The following is a 15,555-nucleotide window of genomic DNA, read 5'->3' as shown; positions in this document are numbered from 1 at the left end:
ATGTGCATTTTGGCTACAATATTTCAGTATGCATTTTTATTTATTTGAGAGGGAGAGAGAGAGTACAAGCAGGAGGGGCAGGGGATGAGGGAGAGAAAATACCAAGGAGACTATGAGCCAAGTGCAGAGCCCGAGGCAGGACTCAATCCCATGACCCTGAGACCATGACTCAAGCTGAAATCAAGAGTCAGATGTCTAAACCGACTGAGCCACCTAGGCCCTTCCAATATGCATTTTGGAATCATCTTGTCAATTACTACAAAAAAGCTTGCTGGGATTTTAATCATTATTGAAAGAACTACACATCAACTGAGAGCTTAACAGTACTGACCCTGCCAACCTCTTAATGTGATTTCTCCATTAAATAAGCAACTCTCACCATGTTTTGTAGATTTGGCCTTGCTAAAACTCACTTATTAGCCCTAATAGTTTATTGCTGAATGCGTACAACTGCCACGTGAAAAATCATATGTCCTCTGGTAAGCATCATTTTACTTCTTACTTTCTAGTATTTATGTATTTCTTTGTGGTACTGAAAAAAGCTTCTAGAATAACATTTAAAAGAAGTGGTGAAAATGCATATTTTGGACATGAGTCTTTTACAAAAAATATGTGCTTTGTAAATATTTTTCCTAGTCTGTGGCTTGTCTTTTCATTTTTTTTTTTTTTAGCAGTGTCGTTTGAAATAAAGAAGTTTTATTTATTTTTTAAGTTACACATAGTGCTGTATTAGCTTCAGGTGTGAAGTTTTTAATTTTTAAAAAATATTTTATTTATTTGACAGAAAGGGAACACAAGCAGGGGTAGCAGCTGAAGGATAGGGAAAAGCAGGCTCCCTACTGGGCAGGGAGCCTGATGTAGGGCTCAATTCCAGGACCCTAAGAACAAGACCCAAGCCGAAAGCACAGGCTTAACCAACTGAGCCACCCAGGTGCCCTGTAAAGTTTTTAATTTTGATGAAGTTTCATTTATCAAGTTTTGGTTTTGTTTTTGATTCCTTTTTTGTATGTTTCACATCTAAGAAACTGTTCTTTAACTAGGTCACAAAATATTTTCTCCCATGTTTTATAGATTAAGTTCTTATATTTAGGTTTTACATTTGAGTTAGTTTTTTGTTTTAAGATTTATTTATTTATTTGAGATTAAGAGAGAGAAAGAGAGAGCAGTGACAGAGGGAGAAAGAGTCTCAAGTGGGCTCTGCACTCAGCACACAGGGCTTGATCTCACAATCCTGAAATCACTACCTGAGCCAAAACCAAGAGTGGGACATTTAACCCACTGTGACACCCAGGTGCCCTGAGTTAATTTTTGCATATGGTGAGAGATACGGGTTAAAGCTTGGGTTCTGGACATATGGATGTCCAATTGTTTCAACACACAGTGCTGGAAGACCATCCTTTTGTGCAGATTTATTATTTTTTTATAATAAATTAAATCTCTTTGATGGATAATGGGGCTATCTAGACTTTGTTTCATCCTGTGTCAATTTTTGTTAATTGTATTTTCAAAGAATTTATCTATTTCATCTAAGTTGGAAAATGCAGTTATATAAAGTTGTTCATAAAATTTCTTTATCTGGGGACAAAAGTGACCACAGAAGGTAAGATCTGTACTGATACCATCTTTCATCCCTGATGTTGGTTATTTTGTAGCTTTCTCTTTCCTACCACTTCTTTTTCCCCTTAATTCCTTAATCCAGCTAGAGATTTGTCAATTTTGTTAATATTTACAAAGAACCAAGCTTTGCTTTTGTTAATTTTGTCTATTATTTGTTTTCTGTTCTATTGGTTTTAGCTCACATCTTTAATATTTATTCCTTTCTTCTCTGATTGGGTCTAATTGCTCCTTTCTCTAGGTTCCTAAGGTAGGAACTTAGATGATTGATTATAAGCTTTTCTTCTTTTCTTATATAAACATTTATAGCTAGAAATTTCTCTTCAATTTAGGCTTTGCCTTGAGTCCACAAACTTTGATTTGTTGGATTTAACTGCCACTCTGTTTTTTCTCAATTCTATTATTATTTTTTAAATTTATTTTTAAATTTTTATTCTGCCTCTTTTGCTTTCTCTTCTTCTGGACTCAATTAGACTTATGTTAGATAGCTTAATATTGTCTGACATGGCTCTGAAACTCTGTTCATTTTTCTTCTATCATTTTTCTTCCTATTCTTCCAACTAAATAATTTCTATTACTTTTTTAAGTTCACCAATAATTTCTTCTGCTTTCCTCCATATAGTGTTGGGCCTATCTAATGGGACTTACATTTCAGTAATTATATTTTCAACTCAAGAATATCCACCGAATTCTTTTTTATAGTTCCATTCCCCCCCCCCCCCCCCCCCCCCCGCCGCCAAGTTTTTATTGAAATTCTAGTTAGTTAACATACAGTGTAACACTAGCTTCAGGTGTAGAATTTAGTGACTCATTACCCACCAACAACACCCAGTGCTCACCACAAGTGCCCTCCTAATCTTTATCACCTATTTAACCTACCCCTTACCCTCCTCCCCTCTGGTAACCATTAGTTTGTTCTCTATAGATTTAAAGTCTGTTTCTTGGTTTGCCTCTCCCTGTCGCCACCGTGTTCATTGTTTTGCTTCTTAAATTCCACATATGAGGGGCAGCCCAGGTGGCTCAGCGGTTTAGCGCTGCCTTCAGCTCGGGGCCTGATCCTGGAGACCCGGGGTCGAGTCCCACATCGGGCTCCCTGCATGGAGCCTGCTTCTTCCTCTGCCTGTGTCTCTGCCTCTCTCTCTCTCATGAATAAATAAATAAAATCTTAAAAAATAAATTCCACATGAGTGAAATCATATGGTATTTGTCTTTCTGTTATTTCACTTAGCATCATACTCTCTAGCTCCATCCACATTGTTGCAAATGGCAAGATTTCATTCTTTTTTATGGCTGAGTAATATTCCATTGTGTATATATACCACTTCTTTATTTACTCATCAGTCGATGGACACCAGGGCTCTTCCCATAATTTGGCTTACTGTTGATAATGCTGCTATTAAACACTGGAGTGTATGTATCCCTTCAAACTGCCATTTTTTTATCCTTTGGGTAAATACCTAATAGTGTAATTACTGGATCATAGGACAGTTCTATTTTTAACTTTTTGAGGAACCTCCATACTGTTTTCTATAGTTTCCATTTTTTTGCTGATATTTTACATGTGTATTTACATCTTTCTTTAGACCCCTGAAAATACTTAAAAGATCTGCTCTAAAGATCTTGCCTGCTAACTGCAAGATATGGAACATTATGGAGACAGTTTCTAATGAATACTTTTTCTCTTAAATACATGCTACATTTTCTTTACATGTCTACTTACTTTTTATTACATTATTGGATTTTATAAATAATTGGTTGTATAGACTCTGTACTCATACGTTCCTCAGAGAGTACAGATTTTCATTCTAGCAGGAAGATAACCTGGCTAGGCTCAAATATCAAACTGTCTCCACTGCAACAGGCAACAGCAAAATTATCTGCTCTGTTTTTTCAGCTTCCTGGTACTGTTCTTCTGCCAAGCCTACTGGGGGTCTCCTTTGCACATGCACAGTTCTAACAGTCAGCCAACGATTTGGGCATAATTTATGTGCAGGTTTTGGAGTTCATTCCCTTCTGTGGCTCCCTCTTACCTGGTTTTCCTCTGTCTAGCCTGTTCTTCCAGCTTTAAACTTGTCCTCTAACACCTCTAAATCTTGTAACGCTCAAGTTCTCTGATGCCCTATGCAGCACATGAATTGGGGAATGCCTTCAGGCAAAAATCTGCATTCTTAAATCTTTCCCCTTGTTGCTGCCTTTCAGGAGTAGACTGCCATTTTCTTCTGTTTTGTGTCACTCTCCTGTATTTTCAAAGACTTGTTTATGTAAAAAAAAAAAAAAAAAAAAAAAATATGTCCAGATTTTGTAATTTCTTTCTGCAGGAGGGTTAGTTTGATCAAGTGATTCCATTAAATCCAACAGTATTTATTTTAAAGTAATAATTTAGCACCTACTATATGCCAAACATTGTGCAAAATGCTACATGCATACATCCCTATCTTCAAGGATACCATCTTTTGTTGACTAACATATATTTTTACATACATACTTTATACATATATAAATAATGCACATATTCATGAGTAAATAAATGAAAATAGTTTTCTTACTTTTCTACCGCAGATCGTTTCTGTGACTTGCTCTTGTAATTTAATGCCATCTTAGTTTCCATTCCCGTGTAGATAGCAACTCCTGCAAAACAAAACAGTCTTTTAAAATAATCCTCTGGCATATTTCAAAAGGCAGATTTCCTCACTAGCATGAAAGGAAATGTACTGTCTGGTTATTCTTACAATTTGCCTTTAAGTCTTTTAGGATGTTTTAAAAGGTCTTCCAAGTCCAATTTTGGGGAACTCCAGTTACTCAACCTGCTGGATGGGGAAGGCATTAAGGCTCTGTTTCTGAGTTATAATTACTATATCTGAATGAAAGAGATATTATTAGAGTTGAAAGTGTTGGAGGAAAAGGATTTGGAAAGGCAAAGATAGCAGGGAAGGCCATTAAAGATAGAGCAAACACTGTTAACAGTGACAGAAATGGAAAAGCACTTTGAACAATGGAATGCAGTCAGAGTTTGAAAGGCTCTAAATGCCAGAATCTGGGGTTGAGACATAATTTTCTACCGCTGGAGAGATAATATGGAAACCTGTTAGAATAAATGAAGTAAACATAAGGAAAGTGCTATTTTAAACATGAGTACCTATGTGAATGACTGAGATGAGCAAGAATGACAGTAATAACAGTCTAAAATTGAGGAGTGAATGAAATTAGGTAAGACCAGATTTATAAAAAACTTTGGAGTCTGACCTTAGTTTGAGTCCTACCTCTGCCACTTAATTAGTTCTGTATCCTCGGGCAAGTTATTTAATCTAAGTCTCATTTTTCCCACCTTTAAATAGGAAAAAATACCTCAGAATTGTTGTGAGATTTGTATGACAAAATAGCAAAATGTCTAGAAACAGAGAAATGATTGATCAATAAATATTCACATCCATCCTTAGTGAAATTTGAGAAGTAGTGTAGGATTCATGATGCTCTTTCTAAAAAATTGTCCTGGAATTTTCACTAGTATTCTTTAGAGGCAGGGATTATAACTCAGATGACAAAAACCACTGAAACTACAGAAATGTGAGAAATCAGCCAGAATGATATGCCAGAGAGAGATGGTGCTGAGGCAGACTACAGTAGAACCCAGCTAAAGGCATTCAAAAATATACATTTTATTTTAAGAATGTGAAAGGTGTTCCTGCTAGAGACATGTATTAAAATATAGCATTACATGAGAGGGTCTAAAACCTCGGGAAGTATTCTCTGGCTTTGGCATTCAGGACAGGACTATGGTTTTCTTTTTTTTAACTACAATATACATAACATACAGTTTACCATTTTAGTCATCTTAAAGTGTACAATCTGGTGACAGTACAATTGCAATGTTGTACAACGCTCACTAACTTGAGAACATTTTCATCACCCTAAAGAAAACCCTGTACCCATTAAGCAATCATTTCCCATTCTCGTCCACTCCCCAGCCCTGTGAACCACAAATCTACTGGTTTCTATGAATTTGCCTATTCTAGGTATTTCAAGTAAATGGAATCATACAATATGTAGTTTTTTGTGTCTGGCTTCTTTCATTTAGCATGTTTTCAATGTTTATCCATGTTATAGCATGCATCAGCACTTTATTTTAATGGGTGAATAATATTTCTTCACTTGATCTTAGCCAAAAGGCCGAGAAGCGATGAATAATATTTCTTTATCCACTTTGTGTATCCATTCATTAGCTGATGGATATTTGGGCAGTTCCTACCCTTTGGCTAGAACAGTGCTGCTATGAACACCTTGTACAAGTCTTTGTTTGAACACTTACTTTCCAATTCTTTTGGGTATATATCTAGGAATAAAACTGCTGGATCATTATGTAGAACTGCTAGGTCATAAAACAATTCTAGGTTTAACTTTTTAAGGAACTGCCACACTATTGTTCACAGTGGCTGTGACATTTTATACTCCCACCAGCATTGTATAAGGGTTCCAAGTTCTCTACAACCGTATCGACACTTGCTATTTTTTTTTTAAAGGATATGCATTTCTTTATCACAGAGCTTCATACTGAGAGATAACATACAGCACAGTTAATCCGAAAGAAGAAAATGAAGAAGAGAATCTGAAAAGCTTAAATGTTCAGTGAATAACACAGGCTGGGCAGTATATGAAAGGCCATTCCTAAAATGGGAGGATCTGGCTGACAGCTAAAGGTTATCAAGACTTTACAATTTGCTTAGATTTGACTCTGAACATGTGAATTAATTTAGATCTTCATCACTTGCATACCATTTATTCATCTTTTTGATCCAGTCAGTATAAATTCCAATCATATCTGCCATATAGTCTCTATGAATTTGCCTATTCTAGGCAATGAATGGATGGTTGAATGAATAGATGAAAGAATGAGTCAGTGGTTTTATTAATCCAATCTAAGAATAATCATAATGGAATTATATAGGTGGTTTATTGAATCATGTTGCCAGATTATATGGTTCTCAACCACCATTAAAAGTACTGCCAAAATTAGCTTCTTAGCAGTGTTTCACAAGTATCCACAGACAGAAAGGCAAGGTTCTAGTCTATAGGGATTCTAGTAAATAGGGATTAACAACTAAAAAACACAACACAGAATTTTAGTAATACAAATCTTTGTAAGAAAATTATTATAGACAATATTTGAAAATTTTCTAACCAAAAGACCATAAATGCTATGTTTTAAAAAATACTTTATAGAGGGGCACTTGGGTGGCTCAGTCAGTTGAATGTCCAACTCTTGGTTTCAGCTCAGGTCATGATCGCGGGGTTGTGAGATCAAGCCCTGTATCAGGCTCTGCGTGGGGCATGGAGCCTGTTGAAGATTCTCTCTCCCCCTCTCCCTCCACCCACCCACCCCAACTCACATGCACTCTCTCTAAAGAAAAAATATATAAAGCATAACGTGAATCTATAATTAAAAATTTTAAATATATACAAACCAAAAATTTCTTTTGTATTTTTTAACCTGGCTCCACGAAGCAAGAGACTCTCTGGCCCCAGAGGTCTAGAGGGGGGGGGGGAAAGAAAAAGCACTGAATATATTGAAAATTCAATTAAATTCTAACATGGCATTTTCAGTAGAAAATCTCTGAGCTACAGTTACAACACTGTTTCCATATAAAAGTGAAATCTCAGGTACTGTAAAGCTGTTTAGGTCAATTATGATGTTAGTGATCTTAACAATAAATACCTGCTTTAGTATTTCAGTCACTTTAATATCAATGGTTCAGAAATAAGATTACACCTATAAATTCACAAAGCCATCAGTTTCAAGATTTTTAAACATAAAACACAATAAAAGATTTACCAAGGGTTTAAAAATATTTAACAAAAAAAAAAATATTTAACAATATTTAACATGATGAAACTTAAAAATTTTGAACACGATTAAAGTTTTTAAACGGAAAATACAGAATTAAAATGCAATGTAAACATGAATAGTATGATTTGTATATAAATACATCAATTCTGGATAATTAAAATTACACTAGATAATAAAACATAATGTAATGAGTTAGTATTTCCTCTATGCAAGATTGACATAACAACTTGACTACTTGCATTGCACATCCTTGGAGCACAGATCTTCTTGCTATTTGAATTTCTCTCCATAAAGGAGATATAAAATGAGAAGGAATAATGAGAAAGGAAATTGTATTTTCTTAGTGATAGCAAAATGATAAGACTCTGTTATGGATAAGTAAAAAAGCCTTAATTTTGTTGATATTCCTTATGTTTTTCTGAAGCATACATATACAGTTACCCAAATCAAACAGAATCTGAACCAAATCTGAAGATGTCTGCAAATCCAAATACTCTAAAAAATCCAATGGAACCAAGGAGGATCAGGTATTTGTGACATTGTTAACAAGTATGATAGAGCATATTTAGATAGTCATATTTAGAGCACACTCCGTGGATAACATAGTTCTTTTTCACATGGTGTTGGTTCCAACGATGAACAGAAAAACTTTGAGCTCACATTGATATATAAAATTGGGATATAATGACAGAAAGCTTCAAATTAAAAGAATTCATCAGTTCACTCAGGTTGCTTTAGCAAAGAATATGGCTAATCTTTTTAACCATTTTAGAGGCTAGGTAACATAACTGATCTTTTGTTTTACTAGCCACAACATCTTAACAAAATTCAGATTATGTATCCACATATATATCCCACTATGTCAGTCTAGAAATCAAAATAACATCTAGTCATAGTTACTCAGGAAGAGGTCCTACACCTACAAAGACTTTGTTGAAGAGTTTATTGAATGTACTCCTATGTTAATGTTTATTAAAAATGTGAATTGGCTGAAGTAACGTTTTTTAGGTAGCTTGTTTTGGTAACTTCATTTAAAAAAATGCTCAACTCTTCATGTTAGTGATTTATTTTATGCAGCCAATACTAACTGAACACATCTCCAGAAAATTGGTGAAATCTAATTGGATTGGAAGTTCAAGGGCTAATTCCAAGATTTATTCTCAATATGGCTTTGTGGTCATGAGTAACAATGTAATCTCATACCAGCACATTTCTGAAACTCAAAGCCTTTCCGGCAGGAGTTAGAAATTAACCTGAATATTAAGGGCAAACACACTACAACAACCAACTAAACAAAAAACCAATCAAAACAGTAAATAAGAGGTTCTAGATTGGCCACTAATTATGATATTTATATCTGTCACACATTACATAAAACATTTTTTGTATTCTAGACTTTAAGTGTGGTGGGTTTAAATGTGTACACACTTGAATAAGAATGGCTGTTCACTTTTATGTTATTACCTAATACTACCAGAGTAAGAAATACAAGTACACATATAATCTTACTAAACTATTTTGACATCATTTCATGGGATTTTTTTTTTGTCCTTACTCACTTAGAAGATCAGATGTTAAATGTTTTTAAATTAACCCTTTCCCATGATATGCTGCTTACCTAATCTCCCTTTAACTTCACTTTAGTCCCTCTCCAATACAATAATACAATTTTCATATAATAGTAACTGGATAACGCAAATTTATTCTTACCTTACAATCTCTTCCATTTGTTGAGTTATTATCATTCGTCCCATGAATCTATCAAAGAATTCACCATGTTACCATAAACAAAAAACAAAAAACAAAAACACCCAATAATATTTACTTAGGACATCAGTTGGTGAAAATTTTTTGATAGTTTTGGCACTATTCTTATACATGAAACAAAACTGACCTTTTGTATTTGGAATGGTCCATTTTTTGTTAGAAATTATATAAGTAAATACTTATCAGTCATTAAGCTTTAAAAAACTGATATTGTTGCCATCTCCACTCAATTATGAATGAGGTAATAAATGAAAAACTGTTTTCAAAATGGCAATGAAAATGTCATATATTATTATCAGTTTGGTCATCACATGCATATATTATTTAGCCAACAATGAATGCTCATATATTTCATACTAGTTTATTAGGTCTCCTGACTAGAATCTTTCATTCACTCATTAATTGACTCATGCACACATTCATAAATATTCACTGAACAACGACCATGTGTGAGTTAAGTGGTGAGAATAAAGTAAAAAGCAGAAACCTGTCAGTGAACTCGAGAGCTTTTTAAATTTTTGGTTGCCTGAAATTTAAAGTAAGTGGACTGTTATCATAATAGAGTTTCACAGCCCAGCCTTTCAGTTCCAACTTCTACAACCAGAACAGCTTCATAGCACACAGTCAATTCAAGTGTGCAATCACTTTCTTCAATAGTGAAGTGAATTCCATAGTGAAGCAAAGTACAGACAGAACTTACATGTTAATCATTTCACTAAGCAAAGAAATAAGCATTCCTTTCTAAATGCTCCTACTATCCCATTTCCAGGTCATAGATGCTTGTAGACTTTGGTTTCATTGTTTCTTGCTAATCTCCTACCTCTACTTAGTTCAGCTCCCTTTATCAGGGAACAGCACTGAAGGTTTTTTTTATTCTCTCCACTTAATGGAATTTCAGATAGTCCTGATTCCAGCCTCAACTTTGGATTTAGATTCAAAGAACCAATTTAGCTACTATTTCCCTGAGTATCTTTTGGAGATGATGTCCAATTTCCCTGAGCTAAATTCCAACAAGAGACCTATTTGCCTTCATCTGTCCTATTACCCTTCATTCTAACATCGCCCTCTCTATTTATGCCAGTTCCATACTGGATTAACTTATCTTGCACTTCCCTGGCCATTTCTCCAAATTCACACTTTAACTGGATTCAAAGTGGAAATGGTTTCATTATTCTCTTTTCTGATTATAAAGACTACCTACACTGAAACACACACATTTTATAAAACGATTCAGACAGTTTTAAAATACATCAAGAGGGAAATAAGAATCACTGCTAATTCAACTACTCAAATATAAACATTGTTAATACTTTGGATTTATCTTTTCCAGACTTTTTTCATGTATATATCTTAAAAACAAAATGGAATCATGCCATTCAGACTATTGGTAACATTTTCCCTCACTTAACATGTCCTGTCAAAAACATAGATCTACATCATTATTTTTTTTTTTAAGATTTTATTTATTTATTCATAGAGTCACACAGAGAGAGGCAGAGACACAGGCAGAGGGAGAAGCAGGCTCCATGCAGAGAGCCTGACGTGGGACTCGATCCAGGGTCTCCAGGATCACACCCTGGGCTGCAGGCGGCGCTAAACTGCTGAGCCACCGGGGCTGCCCTACATCATTATTTTTAATGGCCACATACAGCGCTGCATTTTGGGGTTACCCCATAATTTATTAATTCACTGCCAATGGAAGTGTAGGTTTTTCAACCTTACAGATAGTCTAAACAATGTGGCCCTGAACAACCTTGTGTATATATCTTTTCATATTTTCATTAGGATGCATTCCTAGGAGAATTTCATTACTTCCTTAGAGGAAATTCCTAGAAGTGCAGGTGCTGATCAGAGTTTTAAAAATTAAGGGGTGGAAAAGTAGAACTAAAGGAGCAAAGGAGCTCATCTCCCTCCCAACTCACCTCTGACAACCACCAATTTGTTCTTGGATTCTAAAAATCTGGTTTTGTTTGCATGTTTTGTTATATCCTACATGTAAGTAAAATCATATGGTAGTTGTTTTTCTCTGGCATATTTCGTTTGGTATAATGCCTCTAGAGGTCCATCTATGTTGTTGCAAATGGAAAGATCTCATTCTCTGTATGGTAGAGTGATATTCTACCCCCAATTCTTTATCTATTCATCTACCAGTAAATGCTTGGGTTGCTTCCACATCTTGGCTATTGTAAATAAAGCTGCCATAAGCTTAGGGGTGCATATATTTTTCAAATCTGTGTTTTCATTTCTTTAAATATTCAGGATTGGAATTACTGGATCATACACTATTTCTATTTTCAATTTTTTAAGGAATTACCATATAGTTTTCCACAGTGGTTGCACCAAGTACATTTCTACCAACAGTGCACTAGGGGGTTCCCTTCACTTTATATCCTTGCCAACATTTGTTATGTCTTACTTTTTTGATACCAGCCATTCGGCCTGGTGTGAGGTGATACCTCACTGTGGTTTTGATTTGCATTTCCCTCATAATTAGTGAGGTTGAGCATTTTTTTCATGTGTCTGTTGGCCATCTGTATGTCTTCTTTGGAAAAATGTCTATTCAGGTCCTCTACCCATTTTGTTTTTTCTTTAAATATTTATTTATTTGAAAGAGAGAGAGAGAGAGAGAGAACGCATGCACACACTCAAGTGGAGGGAGGAGCAGAGGGAGAGAGAGAGAATATCAAGTAGATGACCCTGCCACCTCGCCCCACCCCAGGTGAGTAAGGAGCCGCACATAGGGCTTCATCCCACAACCCATGAGATCATGACTTGAGCTGAAATCATGAGTCACATGCTCAACTGATTGAGCCACCCAGGTGCCCCTCCTCTACCTGTTTTCAATTGAAATTTTTTTTTTTTTGGTGTTGAGATGAATTAAATTCTTTATATATTTGGATATTAACCATTTACAGGGCATATCATTTACAAATATCTTCTCCCATTCACTAGGCTCCCTTTTTGTTTTGTTGATGGTTTTTTTTGTTGTGCAAAAGTTCTTTATTTGGTGTAGTCCCAACAGTTTATTTTTGCTTTTGTTTCCCATGCCTAAGGAGACATATCTATAAATACACTGATAGATATGATGTCCATGAGATTACGGTTTATATTTTCTTTTAGGAATTTTATGGTTTCAGGTCTCACATTTAGGTCTTTAATCCATTTTGAGTTTATTTTTGTGTGTGGTGTAAGAGTGATTCCATCCTAAACATTTTTTGCTCATGGCAATAAAAATTAGTCCAATGTTTCTGTAATGTGTCAAAGACCAAATAGATTAATTTTAATCCAACAATTCTACTTCTGTAGCTCTGTCTTTTCTTAGGAAATAATCCAGTACTATATACCCTACCTATACAAGTCTGCTTCTGGTTGCTGACATTCTATCACAGCTATGAGGGTGTCCAAACTGGCAACTGTTTGTAATACTGCTGTTTCTGGAACTGCCACGTGGGTCTGGGAAAATTTAAAAAAAGAAAAAAGAAAAAAAAAAAGGATTACATTGCAGTTTCAGGATCCAAATGGGACCTCAGATAACATCTATTTCAAATCTCTTTTCAGATTAAATCATTGTACATTGTACTTGAGATCACTTAGCTAGATAGCAGAGAAGAAAGAAGACTGGTAAATAAAAAACAGCAAAAGGAGATACTATGATTACCTGTCTATATGGGCTATTTGCATATAAAAAAAATTAAGTCTGTATTAACAGTCACTATTTGCTCAAAGTTTATTATAAAGCTATTTAATAGGAAAAATATTAATTTTCACTTTCATATTCTGAAAACTCAGAACAATTTAAAGGTGTCTCTTATCCAAAAAAGCACCAAAATATTAAAGGATTTTTCCTAAAAACACCTTCCATTTTTCTTTAACTTGATTAAATCACGAGGCTACACTTGAAATAAATACATAACATTATTTCTTTTAAAAAAGTTTATAATTTTTAAAAGTTTTAGTGATTTAACAAATTTCTTCCTTCGCTGATCAAAGGAAAATGTCACTACAACCCAAAAACATTTGCTCACCCAGAGCAACATTATACATATGCATGTACAAACCTTCAAGTTAGTTTCTCCATCCAAACTAGCAGTCGTAACGTGACAAGAACCATCAAGTCGATCTGAGGACAGAAGCACCAAATCTGCAGGGAAAATTTCATCTTTGGCTATTCGAACAATATCACCCACCTATGAGGAATTATGGGGGAAAAGTAAATATATAGATTTTACAAGGCAGAGACTTATTTTTACTGAGTTCTAAACAGATGGCCTATCACAATATTTCAAGGTAGGAAAATAGGGTTTTAACTAAAATAGAATCAGATTAGAATTTGTGATACCAAAATATAATTGATATCCATTATTTACTGAACACATACCCGTATGTTTTTTGATCTAGTTTTTACAAGGCCACCACTTCGAACAACATAAACAGGAGCTCCATTTACTTCATTATCTGAGTTATGTCGTAACCAATCTTCATATCCCTGTAAATATCAAAAGAACAAAAAAAACCTTATTAAATATAATTAGAAGATATTTTTATCACATGAGAAGAAGAAACATAAAAACTTCCTCAAAACATTTCATTCACCAGAATTATATTAGGCTAGTTTGATGCACATACTCATAGGTATTTGACATTCATTCCTATAAGAAACACTCTCTTCTGGGAAAACGTTCCTGGTTTTCATAGTACTTCTCTAGGCCTTACAGAAGGATCCTACTATGTCACCCTTATGGGCCCTTTTCTTCACCCTTCACTTTCTCACTAGGATTTCTAACTATCCCCGTGTCTTCAAAAAACCCTGAAATTTGTATCTTTAGCCCACCTCTCTCTTCCAGACTCTAAATCTGAATATTCAACTGCATTCTTAATATCTCCATTTTGATGTGTCATAGTAAACACTTCAAAACTAAATTGATCATGTTATCCCTCCGAATCTGTTGCATTTCCAATGTTTCCCATCTTGACAAATGACATCAACATCTACTGAATTGCTCTTAGCAGAAATCTGAGGAGTCATTCTTAATTCTTACCTTTTCCTAACACCTATTCAATCTTTTGGTAACTTCTACTCCTTCTATGTAAAAAGGATATTTTCATCATAAAATATAAATTCACAAAGCATAGACGACAGAGAAAGAAATGAATAGATTTTTTTTAAGGTTTTATTTATTTATTTGAGAGAGAGACAGAAATCGTGACAAGAGATAGTGAGAGGCAGCAAGAACAGGAAGAACTGGGAGAAGCGGGAGAAGCAGGCTCCCCGCTGAGCAGAGAGCACAACGACCTGGACTTTAATGGAAGGTAGACATTTAATCTACTGAACCACCCAGGTGCCGCAAAATGAACAGATTTTGAAATGAGGTCAAGTTCTTTTACTTTCTTAAACAACAGACCAACAGAAGTAATTATAGTATGTACTTTGAAAAAATATGGTAGGGCTATATGCATCATCATTAAAAAGGGGGCACAGACAAAAGAATTTCAGAAAGAATACTTTGATTAAATGTTTAAGGACTGGCAATTTTTTTTTAAAGTAAAAAAGACTTCTTGTGCTATTTTAGACAAAATTCAAGAATTCAGGGGTGTAGCATATGTATAGACAACGGAATGATATTCAAGAGATAGCATTAAGTGATAAAAATAAAGGTACACAATGTGTTGTGTTCTATCGTATCATATAGGAAAAAAATATGCCTGCCTATGTGAATATTCTGCATAAATATCAGGACTAATGTACAAATATATCAGGAGAAGAAAACAGGGGACTGGAGGGTCAATATTATATGCTATTTTGTACTGTTTCAGTTTTTGAAAACTATGTGTATCTATTACCTAAAAATATAACGCTATAAAATACAAAGCAAATATAAGGATTGCTTTGAAGGTCTATTTTTTTTTTCAGGGGGAAACCTTTTGAGGAAGCACTCTTAAGATACTTAACTTACACTGACCTCATTTAAGATGTGGCATGTCAATTTTAGAGAAATTTGAGAGCCAAAATATCTTCTGAAACTGTCAAGAAGTACAATTCTTTCCATAGTCAGATGACATTAACAGCTGAGCAACAATGATAAAAACATCATCTTTTAAATACAAATTCACAAATTCTAATCTACCCTACATATTACTGATTGCCAGATTAATGTTTCCAAAATATCGTTTTAATTCACTATCGTTTTCAAAATCCCTGAAAACTCTCAATGCTTACAGCAAAGAATCTTCCAGCCTCTTTAATTTAGTACCAATCTACATTTCCAGTATTATCTTTAAATACTTCCCTCTAGAGGGTCAAACATTTAGTCAGACATGTCATTCCCCAAAAC

At 34.7% G+C, this 15,555-nt stretch overlaps 1 protein-coding gene across 7 annotated transcripts in view; it reads right to left on the bottom strand.

Annotated features, from left to right (window-relative positions):
- Positions 1-15,555, bottom strand: part of ATP11B (ATPase phospholipid transporting 11B (putative)) — a 114,707-nt gene that overhangs the window by 62,790 nt on the left and 36,362 nt on the right. For 6 of the 7 annotated variants that reach the window (XR_013369367.1, XM_077879806.1, XM_077879807.1 and 3 more), the window contains exons 5-10: positions 13,602-13,709; positions 13,282-13,410; positions 12,573-12,676; positions 9,167-9,214; positions 7,074-7,138; positions 4,161-4,242 (exon numbers count right to left, since the gene is read on the bottom strand). Coding sequence is in view for 6 of the 7 variants with exons in the window: in XM_077879806.1 (XP_077735932.1) it covers positions 4,161-4,242; positions 7,074-7,138; positions 9,167-9,214; positions 12,573-12,676; positions 13,282-13,410; positions 13,602-13,709 (536 nt within the window). In the remaining variant the exon portion in view is untranslated. Of the gene's footprint in view, positions 1-4,160; positions 4,243-7,073; positions 7,139-9,166; positions 9,215-12,572; positions 12,677-13,281; positions 13,411-13,601; positions 13,710-15,183; positions 15,290-15,555 lie in introns of all 7 variants that reach the window. The other variant, XM_077879809.1, reaches the window with a different exon arrangement.

This window comes from Canis aureus, chromosome 31 (assembly GCF_053574225.1).
Source record: "Canis aureus isolate CA01 chromosome 31, VMU_Caureus_v.1.0, whole genome shotgun sequence".
Lineage (NCBI taxonomy): Eukaryota > Metazoa > Chordata > Mammalia > Carnivora > Canidae > Canis > Canis aureus.
Note: the sequence above shows the minus strand (reverse complement) of the source record. Positions and strands in the feature narration are given on the sequence as shown.